Raw genomic sequence first — 16,659 nt, 5'->3', positions numbered from 1 at the left:
ATTCCCTAAAACAATGTTATTTTCATTATTGTTAACATCTCCTTGTATCTTATTCATGGTTTGTCTTGTAGACACAGTTTTGTGGCAGACACAGTTTTCAGATTGTATAATATTTTGTTTTATTTCCTACCAAAATTCCTAGCAGAACTGGCTAGTAACCGGGAATTCCAAGTTGGGAGGACACAATGAGGCAGTGACTAAAAGAGGTATCAGCTTGGTGTTTTGTTTAAAAGACAAGGCAAAAATCAGGACAAATTAAATTGTGTTCAAATATTGCTAATGCCTCAGCATAAGTTAAATACACAGTGAGAGCTGATATTGCAACACTAGCACAACAGGTGAACTTCCAGTATAACCATTGTCACTGTCAGTGTTGTGAGGTGTTGTTGATTAGCTAGAAAAAAAGGTGTACTACAAACACTATGGTGGAAACTGCCGCTCAGTCAATTGACCCTGGGCCAGAGAGTGCTGGCTACACTGCTGGTAACTCAAAGTATGTTGTGTGATGAAATGCCATGATTTGCAATTCCTAGTCCATCAAGGGAGAGGCTGCTTCACTTTGTAAAACCATAAAGAAGTAAGATGAAGATGAGCTCATGTTATCAGAAGCTACTTTCAGTATACAGTTACTAGAATAATGAAAACTACATTTTATGGCCTTCCACGTCTTAACTACCCATTTTCTTCCATAACTTTTCTGAGAACCATCTTGGCAATGTGATTAAGGTCATGCATTTGTATCCATTTTTTTCAAATTACTTGGATCTCACTTTCATGAAATTTCATACAGTGACCAGAAGTGGAACTAGTTAAAACAGTTATGCAAAGATTTCATTGTAATTACTGTTCAGATAGGTTCTTCTAAAATTGTATTATGAAGAAAAAACAAGATTAATATGAAACAAATTCTCAATTTTGCTCAGGGATGACGTAATGCTCAGCATTTTTTTTTTTTTTTTTTGATGTCATTAAAGTCTGATTCTGCAATGTGTCTAGATCATATGATGTCACGTAGTTCTCAACCCAAGTTGTTGAAGTTCATTTCTTTTCATGCTTCGCGGGAGTAATTGAACATGTGTAAATTTGACTAAGTTTTTGCAGCTGTTTGCATTGTTGATAAAACATAGCAGCTTTCACTATATGCCACTATATGCCAGAGACTAAACAGTAGCCGAAAGATCAATGAATGTAATAATTTCAAAAAAGTGAGCAAAGTGGTACCTGACAATGGTATCAGTTGCATGATCACTACATCAACTAATAGATAATACAAGGTGATGTATCTACATTTGACATTGAAGATGGACCTTTTTCCTCACAAAAATAGCATCATCACTCTTAAAATGAAGTTACAAAATCTCATGAACTGTATTTTTAGTTGCTGCCACTGATTCCAGTTACTATCAGATTGAATTCATAGTAAGTTTCTGTTTATCTCATATGCTGACAAATACCATTCTGTATACATATTAAGAATAACAGGCTCACATTAGGAAATAAAAGAATACTTGCAATGTAGATGTAAGTAAAGATTCCTATAGAAGAGGCTCAACATAGTTTTAATATTAAATTTACCTCACATGTGAGCAATAGATACGTGTAAGTTAGTTTTATATGTGATAAGTAAACATTATTCTAGTGGTTAGTAAAATTGGCATACTTAGTTACGTACGTATTTCTATATCCTTTAGGGATCACACTGCTGAATGGGAATATGAGATGCCTTTTGACATTAATATGCGTGATGTAACGGGCCAAAATGTGTTGTATGTTGCTTCACTTCTTGGAAACTACAAAATGGTTGATCTCCTACTGAAATTTAGAGTCAAAGCATACCGCGTAAAGGTACGTATTCTTTACAATTGGATTGTTCGCAAATAGATAGGTATTCACTTAATAGACTAATATTGCTTGTAACTGTGTTTGTACATGTTTTATCAACTTGCTTTGTTCTGAATTTTTCACTGTCACATGCTTCTTTTATTATTATTGTGTTCTCCCTCTATCTCTGCCAACTACTCCTTAGAATTTCATTTAACTCAACAGTCATGGGTATTCATGGAAATTTATAGAAGAGGATGTGAGATTGTTAAATTGCTGTTTTTGATACCAGAAAATTTGAACAATTTCTGGTTGTTATTAACAAAAATAATCAGTTGAAGTGAAGAAACAGGAAATAAATTGTAAAATCTCTTATTGAACTTATGCCACATATAACAATGTTTGCTTAGAAAACTTCACTTATTATCATGTTGGTAGATTTATTACAATTATTTTCATGCCTTTCTGCTATGTTTTTGGGTTGTTTGGGTAAGTGTAACACATGCCAACATTCAGCGAGATGAATGTGGGAAGCTCCCTAGTACAGAGACAGGGTTTGTGGTACAGCCAACTCTTTTAATAGCCTAGAACTGGACCAAAATAACAGTGTATTATGCTGTGATGGACCCCATGGAGATTTAGGTGATCACTTCTAGACATGAAGATCTTCTCTACCTTGGTTTTTCACATTCTTTTCTACTCTTCTAGCACATAAAATCATATTTTTTTCTTTTCATCTGATACATTTGGGTCTTTAGATGAAATACAGATGAATGCATCTACTGTATAGAAAGACCATGCTTTTTAAGGTTTACTACAGTCACTCTCCCACAGTAAAACTGGATGTTGTTTCAGAAACCTTTGCTGGGTCATCTTTGGCCACATACAAATGGCGAAATACTGTTGTGATTAAGCTATTCAGCAGTACTGGTAGTAGGAGAATTTCTTGTGGGAATTGGGGATAACACTGAACAAGTATACTACAGCCATATTAATTTGTGCTGGGAATAGGCACTGAGATTCATGCACTAGTGTGTTCTAATGGTCCCTTTCTGGAGCTCAGTGAGGAGTTTATGAGGAAGGAACAGAGGATGTTTTTGAGAGTCTGTTTTGGCAGTATTCTGCAAATATTCACTTCTTATTTGAATGCAGGACAATACTGAAATTGCTGCTGTGCCAAATAAAAGGCATAATTTCCTGTGAGCGGCCTGTGTGAGAAGTCTATACCCCAGAACCCAGAAGGGGACAAATTCACTTGTACATTCGCCCACTGCCAGCATTTGTCCTGCTTCTCTCTCCTTTTCCATAGCTAATGTGGTTTTTCCCCGTCACTTACCAGTCATGCTTGTCCTTACTACATAAAGCCACAATGGCCTCTCCCATCTTTGCCTGTGGCCTTTCTGTCTTTGCTATTGCATGTTTGCTGTAGCTTTCAACTAACATCTGACTGTTGCACCCATCCCTATTCTACCCAGCCTAGCCAGTTGTGTCCTCCACACTGTGCTGCTATCAGTCCCCCCCCCCCTCCATTTTTCTCTTAAGTCTGTTATTTCATCAATGCTGTTTAACTGAAATTCAAGTTTGGTGTATGCCATGACCTAGTAGAAGAATGATTTTAGGAACTGAAAGTTTCCTTGCCGTTTGTAAAATTAGCTGCACCATTAATGTGCCACAATTGCTGTAAATCACATAATTCATTTTATGTTTCTTGGCAGGTACATATCTGCAGACCTGGTTCATGTTGAAATCCTTGCATCACACGACTTATATATGGCTAGAGGAGCCAAAACAAAAATACTCCAAGTGGAGTATTGTCCATAAATCATTTTCTGAATTTGAAAGAGAACTCTATGCTGTGTTGTTGAAAGTGTTGTTGTTGTTGTTGTGGTCTTCAGTTCTGAGACTGGTTTGATGCAGCTCTCCATGCTACTCTATCCTGTGCAAGCTTTTTCATCTCCCAGTACCTACTGCAACCTACATCCTTCTGAATCTGCTTAGTGTATTCATCTCTTGGTCTCCCTCTATGATTTTTACCCTCCACGCTGCCCTCCAATGCTAAATTTGTGATCCCTTGATGCCTCAAAACATGTCCTACCAAACGATCCCTTCTTCTAGTCAAGTTGTGCCACAAACTTCTCTTCTCCCCAATCCTATTCAATACCTCCTCATTAGTTACGTGATCTACCCACCTTATCTTCAGAATTCTTCTGTAGCACCACATTTCGAAAGCTTCTATTCTCTTCTTGTCCAAACTAGTTATCGTCCATGTTTCACTTCCATACATGGCTACACTCCATACAAATACTTTCAGAAACGACTTCCTGACACTTAAATCTATACTCGATGTTAACAAATTTCTCTTCTTCAGAAACGATTTCCGTGCCATTGCCAGTCTACATTTTATATCCTCTCTACTTCGACCATCATCAGTTATTTTACTCCCTAAATAGCAAAACTCCTTTACTACTTTAAGTGTCTCATTTCCTAATCTAATTCCCTCAGCATCACCGGATTTAATTTGACTACATTCCATTATCCTTGTTTTGCTTTTGTTGATGTTCATCTTATATCCTCCTTTCAAGACACTGTTCATTCCGTTTAACTGCTCTTCCAAGTCCTTTGCTGTCTCTGACAGAATTACAATGTCATCGGCGAACCTCAAAGTTTTTACTTCTTCTCCATGAATTTTAATACCTACTCCGAATTTTTCTTTTGTTTCCTTTACTGTTTGCTCAATATACAGATTGAATAACATCAGGGACAGGCTACAACCCTGTCTCACTCCTTTCCCAACCACTGCTTCCCTTTCATGCTCCTCGACTCTTATAACTGCCATCTGGTTTCTGTACAAATTGTAAATAGCCTTTCGCTCCCTGTATTTTACCCCTGCCACCTTCAGAATTTGAAAGAGAGTATTCCAGTTAACATTGTCAAAAGCTTTCTCTTAAGTCTACACATGCTAGAAACGTAGGTTTGCCTTTTCTTAATCTTTCTTCTAAGATAAGTCTTAAGGTTAGTATTGCCTCACGTGTTCCAACATTTCTACGGAATCCAAACTGATCTTCCCCGAGGTCCGCTTCTACCAGTTTTTCCATTCGTCTGTAAAGAATTCGCGTTAGTATTTTGCAGCTGTGACTTATTAAACTGATAGTTCGGTAATTTTCACATCTGTCAACACCCGCTTTCTTTGGGATTGGAATTATTATATTCTTCTTGAAGTCTGAGGGTATTTCGCCTGTCTCATATATCTTGCTCACCAGATGGTAGAGTTTTGTCATGACTGGCTCTCCCAAGGCCATCAGTAGTTCTAATGGAATGTTGTCTATTCCCGGGGCCTTGTTTCGACTCAGGTCTTTCAGTGCTCTGTCAAACTCTTCACGCAATATCTTATCTCCCATTTCGTCTTCATCTACATCCTCTTCCATTTCCATAATATTGTCCTCAATTACATCGCCCTTGTATAAACCCTCTATATACTCCTTCCACCTTTCTGCCTTCCCTTCTTTGCTTAGAACTGGGTTGCCATCTGAGCTCTTGATATTCATACAAGTGGTTCTCTTCTCTCCAAAGGTCTCTTTAATTTTCCTGTAGGCAGTATCTATCTAACCCCTAGTGAGACAAGCCTCTACATCCTTACATTTGTCCTCTAGCCATCCCTGCTTAGCCATTTTGCACTTCCTGTCGATCTCATTTTTGAGACGTTTGTATTCCTTTTTGCCTGCTTCATTTACTGCATTTTTATATTTTCTTCTTTCATCAATTAAATTCAATATTTCTTCTGTTACCCAAGGATTTCTATTAGCCCTCGTCTTTTTACCTACTTGATCGTCTGCTGCCTTCTCTACTTCATCCCTCAGAGCTACCCATTCTTCTTCTACTGTATTTCTTTCCCCCATTCCTGTCAATTGTTCCCTTATGCTCTCCCTCAAACTCTGTACAACCTCTGGTTCTTTCAGTTTATCCAGGTCCCATCTCCTTAAATTCCCACCTTTTTGCAGTTTCTTCAGTTTCAATCTGCAGTTCATAACCAATAGATTGTGGTCAGAATCCACATCTGCCCCTGGAAATGTCTTACAATTTAAAAGCTGGTTCCTAAATCTCTGTCTTACCATTATATAATCTATCTGATACCTTTTAGTATCTCCAGGATTCTTCCAGGTATACAACCTTCTTTTATTCTTGAACCAAGTGTTAGTTATGATTAAGTTATGCTCTGTGCAAAATTCTACAAGGCGGCTTCCTCTTTCATTTCTTCCCCCCCAATCCATATTCACCTACTATGTTTCCTTCTCTCCCTTTTCCTACTGATGAATTCCAGTCACCCATGACTATTAAATTCTCGTCTCCCTTCACTACCTGAATAATTTCTTTTATCTCGTCATACATTTCATCTATTTCTTCATCATCTGCAGAGCTAGTTGGCATATAAACTTGTACTACTGTAGTAGGCATGGGCTTTGTGTCTATCTTGGCCACAATAATGCGTTCACTATGCTGTTTGTAGTGGCTTACCTGCACTCCCATTTTTTTATTCATTATTAAACCTACTCCTGCATTACCCCTATTTGATTTTGTATTTATAACCCTGTAATCACCTGACCAAAAGTCTTGTTCCTCCTGCCACCGAACTTCACTAATTCCCACTATATCTAACTTTAACCTATCCATTTCCCTTTTTAAATTTTCTAACCTACCTGCCCGATTAAGGGATCTGACATTCCACGCTCCGATCCGTAGAACGCCAGTTTTCTTTCTCCTGATAACAATGAAAGTGTATGGAAACAAATTTACCATTGTTTATGACAGTGGTTTGGGGGATAAAGACACTTCCACTGTAGTCAAATAAGTTTGTGTGTTGAATAATTAAGTGACTGACCATATCTCTGTGAATGAGAATTGCAAGAGAAGTGGAGGCCCTGTTGTTCAAAGATCAGCATATCACAATTGAGCTGGTAGTGCAATAAGTGAAAATCAGTCATGGATCCATTTTCAGTGTCTTCCATGAGATGATGAATTAGCTTACACCCATTCAAAAAACCTGCTAGGAAAATTTTGTAGCTACTTCAGGGAATCATGATGAGTTATTTAGCTGCCTAATCACTATGGCCAAATGCCTAGTGTGTCACTAAGATCCTGTGATGAAGAAGCAAAGGAAACTATGGAGATATATTGATTCAGCACCACTGAAAAAAAGTAAGGGGCAAAGCATTAGCAGTCAAGGCTGTGCTGAGTGTTTTTTGAGACTGCTGTGAGTGATGCCACCAGATTATACTCATAAAGGTCAACCTATCACAGGAGTATAGTACTGAAATCTCCTGATGAGGTTATGGAATACTGCCAAGACGAAGCATTGTAGGTTGTTTTTGCTCCTTGGCAACACCACAGCCTGTTATGCACAGGATTTAGTCACCCATGCTGTTTTTTTTTTTTTTTTTTAAGAAACCATTGCGTCACAGGTATTTCCACTAATACAAGGTGATTTTTGAAGTGGAACATTTCCTGGACAGACAGAATACAGACATCAATTGTCATTGTCTCCAGAAACCCATCTGTCCATCATGAAAAAAATGTGTTGCATTAAAGAGTCAGTATGTAGAAAAGGACTGACACAATCACCAAGTTTCATGACCACAGCTTAATATTTTGGAGGTGATAATTTAAATTTTATGGCTGCTTCTTTTATTGTATGTGGATCTCCTTATAATAGTATTATGATCTTTTAATATGTTACTGCTGACATTGTCAGCCCCTTGTCCTGACTATAATATTTGAATTGCCATTGCCCATTTATTAATATTAATATTATCTAATTTCAGTCATTACAGAAAGATGATGAGAATGATCCTGGCAGAGGTGGAGAGATTGTTAGCCCAACAAGGAGGCGTATATCTGATGGAATTCAATCAATCATGGCTCGTCTTAATCTCAGTCGGGCTGGAGAAAATCAAGGTAGTTTTTAAATTTAAATGTGCCAGTCACAGTTCTGGAGCTCCTTAACTTAGCCATTTTAGTCTCTTCATGAATTTAAAGTTAATGTAAGTTCCTATAATACTTCTAATGAATCCACTGTCACTCATTTCCCCAAGTTTTATCTTCATCTTCTCCTGCCTGACATACCCTTCTTCTTGAGTATCAGTTAATGTTTGTCTGTTGTTGCCAGTAAAATCTAATCTCCATTATTATTTAACAATGAAAACAAACACTGCTACATATTTCTTCATGTATGAGTGTAATTTCTGCATGATAAAACCATTTTAAAAACCGCTGTAGGCTGTCCATTTTATTATACAAGATGCCTTTGTTGCACCATGTATATACATTACTGTCCTTTCATCTTGGAGGACAGCTGTTGGTAGTCATGCTGACTTAAAAAAAATGTCTGGTGTTTACAAAAGAGTTGGTATATGGCTTGGCTACTTTTGCAGATCCCCCAGTCTCTAATGGGGTACAGCAAGCTCCAGGTCCCTTCCGAGGAACATTAGCCTTTCAGCACAAAAAAGGACAGCCATACACAACCTTAAAACGTATCCTGATTTAATCATCCTTCCTGCAGACAATGTCTTCTCCACAGTTGTGATGAGTCACTGTGTCTGCCTGGCAGAAGGCCTCTGACACTTTCCCATCCCAGAAGCCTGGGTTCAATTCCCAACCGGGTTGGGGATTTTCTCTGTCCGGGAACTGGGTTCTTGTGTTGTCCTCATCATTTCATTATCATCATTTGATACAGTGATTAGATTGGATTGTTGAAAAAATGGACTGTGTAAAAATTGGGACTTTGTACGGGCGCTGAAGACCTTGCAGTTGAGTGTCCCATAAACCAATCATCATCATGATCATCATCATCCCAGAAGTCACAACATAACCTCCCATCCCCATTGAAATGCATAGACCCTTTCCATAACCTCTCCCCCTGAGTCTACCTTTCTCCTCAACCCAATGACTCCCTGAGCACTCACCTTCTACATGCTCTCCAAAATCCACAAATCTTGGACACCCCATTGCAGCTGATTGTTGTGATCCCACTGAAAGAATTTTTGCTCTTGTTGATCAACACCTCCAACCAGCCTTCCATTTCAAAGACCAACTCCATTTAGTGACATTCCACCATCTCCACCCTGTTACACTCTTGGATCCCTACTCGTCACTGTTAATGCCACCTCCCTGTACACCAACATTCCTCATGCCCTTGGCCTTGCTGCTATCCAACACTACCTCTCCCTTTATTTGAATGGAAGATATACAAACAAATCCTCAGCACAGTTATGGGTACCCCTCACATACCCCTAATCCCCTGACCTCACCCCCACGAATCAACTTCAAAGGGTCATCCCTGTGGAAGACCAAGGTTTAAGACCCGTCTGATCCACCAGTCTAGCACTTCTGGCTCCAGTCCTTATCCTACACCTTCAGAGGCCAGGCCAACTATGAAAGCAGTCATGTCATACACCAACTCTGCTGCAAACACTGCACAGCTTTTGATGTCGGTGTGACTGATCAACCAGGCGTCCGTCAGGACGAATGGTTACCACCAAACTTTTGCCAGGAACAAAGTTGACCACCTGGCAGCACAAAATGCAGCTTAGCATAACACGCTCAATTTCAGTCGCTGCTTCCCAACCCAGGCCATCTGGATTTTTCCCTTCACCAACGGCTTCTCTGAACCATGCTGACGGGAGTTACCCTTGCAACATGTCCTTTGCTCCCAGAATCATCCTGGCCTCAATCTCCAGTAAATCCAGTGTTCCAAGTTCCAACACGCTTTACCATTTCATGCCCACACATCACCTTCAGTGTACACCACTCCCTGCTAAGCCCATGTACTTTCAACACTTCCCTTACATACTCCTAGCTGGCAAACAAGCTGGTGTGTGTGCGTGTGCGCGGGGGGAGGGGGGGGGGTATGCTCTAGCTCAAGAAAGCTAGCAAATTTTCTTTCTACTTTTCAATGAGTGGTCTCCTTTACTCCTAAAATATTTACATTGTACCATAACTTTCCTATAACTTTAAGGAAAGAGAGTGTGATGAAGATTAGGAGGCATAATGTCTGAGAAAAAGAAATAGCACTGAAATGGTGGACATCACAGAAATGAAGCTGGAGAACTGTAAAACAGAGGTGATGGAAGAACAGACACTCACTTAAACACAGCAGAGAAGTAGAGCTTCAGTCAGCTTCATCTTTTAACCTACACGTACTGTGGTTGTTGTGCCAACAAAAGTTAATTTCTTTGTTCAGACTTTTGCATTAGTTCATACTTAATTCTGGAACTGATTTTGTCCTGATACATTTGAATCTCTCTGTACAAATTCTTATCCTTTCAAGATAATGAAAAAATCATCATGAAAATATTCCATTTTCTGAATTTTAGGCTCTCTGTCATGTGTGCTGTATGCTTTGAGCAAAGTAAGATACCATCTTGTTCGGAATAAGAATATCATGTTCCACTATTAATCTTTGCTTAGAACACGTACTAATATCTCTAATTCATTTCAGGTCAAGCTGCCAAAAATGACTGCATGCTAAGTCCTTTACAATTAAATATATACTGCAGCAATAACAGTGAAACAGCTCTTCATGTTGCTGTGAGAGGAAAGCATTATGAAGTAGCCAGTGCCTTACTACTTTGTGGAGCTGATCCAAATTTGGCATGCCGAATGTCAGATCAGGTATTGTATATGGGACCATTCGTATTTGTGACAGATACTGGCCTTCTAAGTGTCTCAGTGCCTTTAGGATGCTATTTTTGCAGGTATCTTCACCTGACACTGAAGACGTTGGCACTATTAGCAGTTCCACTGCACTTGTTGAGGCATGCAAGAATCGAGATATTGGCATGACAGATCTTCTTTTAAGGCATGGAGCCCGTGATGATGATTGCAAGGCGCTTCGTGTGGCTACACAAAATCGTGATGACATTCTTACTGCCAAACTGCTATCAACAAAGGTTGGTAAATTAATACTGTTCACAGGCTGTATATTCAAATGTGACATAGAAAGAAAGCCAAGCAGTTGAAGCCTGTGAATCAACTGACGTATTACTCTTTGTATGTGTATGTTTATTAGCTTCCCACAAAATCTTTAATTGCAGGATTTAGGACCTCTGGCTTTCGTGGACAAGTGCTCTACCATCTGAGCTACCCAAGCACGACTCACGTCCTGACCTCACAGCTTCACTTCTGCCAGTACCACGTCTCCTACCTGCAGAGTGAAAATCTCATTCTGGAAACATCCCCCAGGCTGTGACTAAGCCATGTCTCCGCAATATCCTTTCTTTCAGGTCTGCTAGTTCTGCAAGGTTCGCAGGAGAGCTTCTGTAAAGTTTGGAAGGTAGGAGACGCGGTACTGGCAGAAGTGAAGCTGTGATGTCGGGGCATCAGTCGTGCTTCGGTAGCTCAGAAGGTGGAGCACTTGCCTGCTAAAGGCAAAGGTCCCAAGTTCGAGTCTCGGTCGGGCACACAGTTTTAATCTGCCAGGAAGTTTCGTATCAGCGCACACTCCACTGCAGAGTGAAAATCTCATTCTGCAATGAGGCTGTTATTAATCTGAAGTGAGAATATGAAAGATTAGGATTTTATTTTATGGGTACAAAGAGTGAAATGAAATGTGTGGAGGTATCAGGGGAGGGATGGGAGCATTGTTAAATCTGGAACAATCACTTGTGCCCGGAAGCAAGCTGCAAGCTGCAAAGCTTTTAAAATCTGAAGAATTTATTAAACCACACTATAAAAGCCATACAAACAACACTAAACTTCATGTACTCTCACAACATATATCTTCTGTGAATAGATTTACTCTAAATTAATACATGGCATGTAAAATAAGTTGCTAGGTGTCATCAAAAGAGACTTTGTGGAATGAATTACTGTCCACTTTCTTTTTCTTTGTTACTTTTAAAAGTCGTGCATGCTTTTATAATGCCTGTTGCCTTAATGTCATTGCTGTCTGGCATTGCTTTGCTAGTGTTTTCCATTTGATTACAGATCTCCTTTACAGTACATGAAACAGATGTATGCAGGTTCTCATAGTCTGCTGCTGACTGCATTATATGACTGCCCTACTCAATAAAAATAAAAATCATATTCACCAGGAGCTAGATTCAAATCCTATTCTTGTCACTTTGATTCAGAGTTTTACTTGGTTTTCTCTTACTTACATCAGGCAAATGAGTGGTGTCTTTGCAAACAATACTGTAAATTCCTACAGTACTAACTGTACTCTTAGAGAACATTATATACAGTGAGGAGTTAAATCCTAATACAGAAGAATTAAAAAGAGGCCATAGTGCTAACAAATATATGTATGTATGAGCTGTAATGTTCTGAAATTGAATTAACCATTTTCTAAAATCTTTTGTTTTATATTAGGCATATCCTGATCCTGAATACAGACTGAATAAAGCAGCCATGACAGAAGAAGGAATTGGTTCAGTGTCACACTTAGGTCTCAGCAGCTTAACATACAGCTCACTCTTTCCAAATACAGCTGTAATGATAAACTGGCACAACCAACAATGTGATCTCGCACAGATACGAAAACAGTGGTTGGTGAGTAGTGTGTTCTCTTTTCGTTCATTGTTAAAAATAAATTGCTGTTAAGAAGAGTAAAGCACCCAGAAGACATGGTCAGATGTCAATATAACTTCGTACATGTACACACCAGAGGTGGCAACGTGAATGTTTAAGAGTTGCAGTTCTACATAGAATAGCCATCAAATGCATTAGTCTTGTTTGTGTTTGGTGTTGCTATCATGTCTGAACGGTGTCTGACATTGAGTAATCACTGTGAAGGACACTAAGATGCTGTGTACTCTTGTGAGACAATGTTATCAGCACTTGACAGAATTTGATAGAGGACACATTGTGGGTCTTTACATTATCCAGATTTGTGAGGCATTGGAATGTGACAGTGGCCTGATGTCACACTGCATGGGAATGTAAAGGTAGGCGCTACTTGGAGTGGCCGCGTGGTTTCAGGCGCCATGTCACAGACTGCCGGAGGAGCGAGTCCTCCCTCGGACATGGGTGTGTGTGTGTTGTTCTTAGCAATGTTAGTTTAAGTAGTGTGTAAGTCTAGGGACCGATGACCTCAGGAATGACCTTAAAATTCACACACATATGAACATTTTTTTGGAAAGGTAGGCATAATCATTATCAAGGTTCCAATCGATTAAGTCGGACCACCACAAGGAAAGATCACTATACTGTGTGCCAGGTACATTGTAACTCCTTCACATCTTAATCTGCCATCTGAGAATAAGTAACGGTCTCTCAGTCACATTCTGTATCATCCTGCACCATTAGCCAGAGACTAGCAATGGCTCGGCCAAGGAATTCCATCCAACACATAGGCTGCCATCAACACCACAAGATAAATAGCTGTGTTTGGAGTGGTGCTGTGACCAAGAAGCTTGCAGTGCTGATGAATGGCATTGTATTGTGTTCAGAAATGAATCATGGTTGTGCACTACCCGGATAACCGACATCTGCAGGTATGGTGACAGCCAGGGGAGAGGTCCCATTATTCTAATGCTTTGGAGGGACATAGTGGTGTTACTTCTGGCAGTGTGTTCTGGGGAGTCATCGGGCTTGACTTCAGGCCACAGCTGGTAGTTATTGATGGAACTCTGATGGCGCAACAGTATCTCACTGATATTGTGCATCCTCGTGTCTCACTTCTCATGCAACAGTATTGTGATGCCCTTTGCTATAGGACACGGCTTATCCACACGTGGCAAGCGTTTCTATGAATTGTCTATGTGATGTTGAGGTACTCCCATGAGCAGCAAGACCTCCAGTTCTGTTCCCAACAGAACACATGTGGCACCAGCATGGATGTCAGCTCTGTCCTAGTACCAATGTCCAGGATATCAAAGACCAGTTGCTTCAGGAAAGGATGCAATGGCTTTTGACACCCTTCCCAACTGAATCAGAACATGCATCCAAGCTAGAGGGGTGCAGTGTCGTGCTGATAAGTGAGTATTGCCAAGTTCTTTGTAAATTAGACTCTATGTTGTAATTACTGAGTTAACACCACATGTCCTCTCAACTCAGGAAGGTTCATTTGTTTTCTGCCTCCCCTTCTGAGTGCTTCACTCTTTTTGTCGTATAGTGTATTTTCACCTTCATATTCTTAGCTTATTTTCATCTGCACAGTTTTAATATTTTTCTGTTGTTTTTTTTCCTAGGTTGATGCAGCTCTGAATGTCAATCCCAAGCTTAAATTAAATCCAAAGAATCAAGATATTGTTCTCTATGCAATCACAAGGATAGACTTGTCAAAAAATTCGCTTACTTGGTTACCTCTAGTCATTTTTCAACTTCATAGTCTCAGGTATGTTAAGAAAATTGTGTGTTTAACTTTTATTTCCATAGTACCACACATGTACAATGTGCTGTGTAAATTTGATTGAGCATGAGTATTTCAGGAATGTGGAATGGTGAAAGTATGGACTTTCTTTTATTTCACATACAACTGCATTCAGTATTTTCTTGGTATAAGATTGGTGATTTGCTCTAAGATCTCTCACATGAGTCTGAGCTGTCTGTCAGATAATCTAGGTTTTTAGGGAGTGTCCATGACTTTTTCTCAAAGGTTCCATTGTCTATTAAACCATATGGCCCTGATATTATCTTGAAAGTGAGCTGATTTGTCAACCAGTAGTTTACTCCTCCACTTTCTTTCTTATGACTAGTATTCTTTATACGAGCTCCACAGACAATACTAGTTTATGTTCTTTGCAACCTAATGCTATACTAATATTTTACAAATAACAGATAACGAAATCAGTTTTTGAGAAATTAAGCCCCTAAAATTTCCTCAGTGGCAATGAGTTATTGATTTTGTGTGTACTCGACTTATTATTTTGTTTTAGACTTGCAGTCCTAATTCAGTACTTGACAACTGTGGTTATTCTGTTCAAGAATACTGACCATCTTCCATTTATTAAACTATGGAAACTCCAGGTAGAAATATCAACAATGCAGGAAAAGTGTGTGCCTGAGAGGTGTGTTACTTCTCTCTCTCTCTCTCTCTCTCTCTCTCTCTCTCTCTCTCTCTCTCTCTCGCTGTGTGTGTGTGTGTGTGTGTGTGTGTGTGTGTGTGTGTGTGTGTGTGTGTGTGTTTTATGGACAAAGGCTATGGCCAAAATCTATAAGTGAGTGTGTTTTAATCATGCCTATCTGCAACTTGACGTGTCTTCTTTACAGTAAGTAGCAATCTGTCTTGTCTTTGATTGTTCATCTTCCATATATTGTTAGATATGACTCTGAAGGAACTTAAATGTTTTTGTAGTGGAATAGGTGCTCATGTTGCGCAGGCATTATACTCAAATAATTAAGTAAACAAATAAAAGTTTATGATTTAAGAACTTAACACAATGGAAGTTACACAAGCATAGTTTAATTTGTGGTTAATTCATCAAGTGACATTGTCTCTAAATGTTGCATACTTTACCCTAATTGTAAACTATAAAATAATTGTAGAAAATCCATAGAATAATCCTGAAAATATGGAATGCATTGAGTTACATGAAAGCCAGGAAATAAAAATATTAATAGGTCCAATTTTGCAAAAGACAACACTATAATTGCTTCAAACATAAGCCAATACATGAAGTAGGTTGCCATATGTTAATTAATGTTACTGAAGAATGTCTGAATCAGGAAACACTATCCGTTATTTACAGATAACTAAATTTGTTTCCATTACGAAAATCCTATCAAATGCAGGATACAGCAGCTCCATGGAGCACAGTGCAACTGTCATTAGTATCTCCAACAAAGAGTAAATAATAAAAGAAGGTCTGTGGGAAAGGAAAGAAAGTATAATATTATCAGCTGACAGAGTAATGTTATGGACTTCATGCAACTAGTGAAGAAGAAGAAGTTTTTTGGTCTTTTGACCTCTACATCATCATGGCTCATGCCAACACATTAGGTCTGCCACACGGTTTCATTAAGTGTCAGAAAGTACAAGTAGCTGTAACACCACAACATTATGAGCTTTCTAACCTTGGAAAGAAGGAATACTTCTGATTGTAAGATCATTAGTTAGTATATTTTGAATTGAGTGAAGCAGTAGTAATGATGGGTAGCCAGTTATCTACATTGTAATGAGCCAGTGTATTGAACATTTTGCATGTCAGAATGTGTGAAGTTGAAGTAAACATGTTTCCACCTATTAACTGACTAGGATGACAATTTTTTTGTATGGCTACTTTGAACCTACTGCCATGTCTTTTTAGTATAAGACTGTACTGTGGGGTCACATAGCAGGGAGAGGACTTGTATTGATTGTTTGGAGCAAACTTCAGAGAAAAGCCTAGAGAAAAACATCTGAAAAAACATAGAAGCATGCCTTGACTGCAAAATCAAATCCAGCCAGTATGCCATTTATTATCCTACATTTTAAGGCATAACAAACAAGTCATACATAGGAAGAACATGGTAACAAATAGTAAAAATTCGTTCCTTGTGTCATAGAAAGCTAAAAGGGAAGAATAAGAAATAACAACAACATTATTCACCCAAACAGCATTGCAGATAAGCACCCACTGCACAAGGTTCGAAGTATAATCATAAAATAAAACATAACAAGACTAATCTTCTAATGCAGTCTCAAGAGTTTCTGGGATAGCATAATTACAGAATACAGAAAGCAAGGATCTTGGAAAACCTAATGGGCAATGAAAGATATTTAGAAGTAACCAAGCCATTGACTTCTGCTCTCGGTTTATTGATGTCTTGCTGATAATTTTATCAGACACAGACAATAAACTTCAAAGAGATGTGCATTTCATCAAAGAACATTGCAAGAGTTAAAAATAGCTGTATAAAACTTCA

At 38.9% G+C, this 16,659-nt stretch overlaps 1 protein-coding gene across 1 annotated transcript in view; it reads left to right on the top strand.

The window, feature by feature from the left end:
• LOC124550888 (leucine-rich repeat serine/threonine-protein kinase 1) overlaps positions 1-16,659 on the top strand; it is a 146,708-nt gene that overhangs the window by 19,921 nt on the left and 110,128 nt on the right. The window contains exons 5-10 of the mRNA XM_047125694.1: positions 1,692-1,845; positions 7,638-7,770; positions 10,313-10,485; positions 10,569-10,763; positions 12,184-12,363; positions 14,004-14,149. Coding sequence (XP_046981650.1) covers positions 1,692-1,845; positions 7,638-7,770; positions 10,313-10,485; positions 10,569-10,763; positions 12,184-12,363; positions 14,004-14,149 — 981 coding nt within the window. The remainder of the gene's footprint in view (positions 1-1,691; positions 1,846-7,637; positions 7,771-10,312; positions 10,486-10,568; positions 10,764-12,183; positions 12,364-14,003; positions 14,150-16,659) is intronic.

The sequence above is a fragment of the Schistocerca americana genome, chromosome 1, assembly GCF_021461395.2.
Source record: "Schistocerca americana isolate TAMUIC-IGC-003095 chromosome 1, iqSchAmer2.1, whole genome shotgun sequence".
NCBI lineage: Eukaryota > Metazoa > Arthropoda > Insecta > Orthoptera > Acrididae > Schistocerca > Schistocerca americana.
This window is presented reverse-complemented; position numbering and strand designations above follow the sequence as displayed.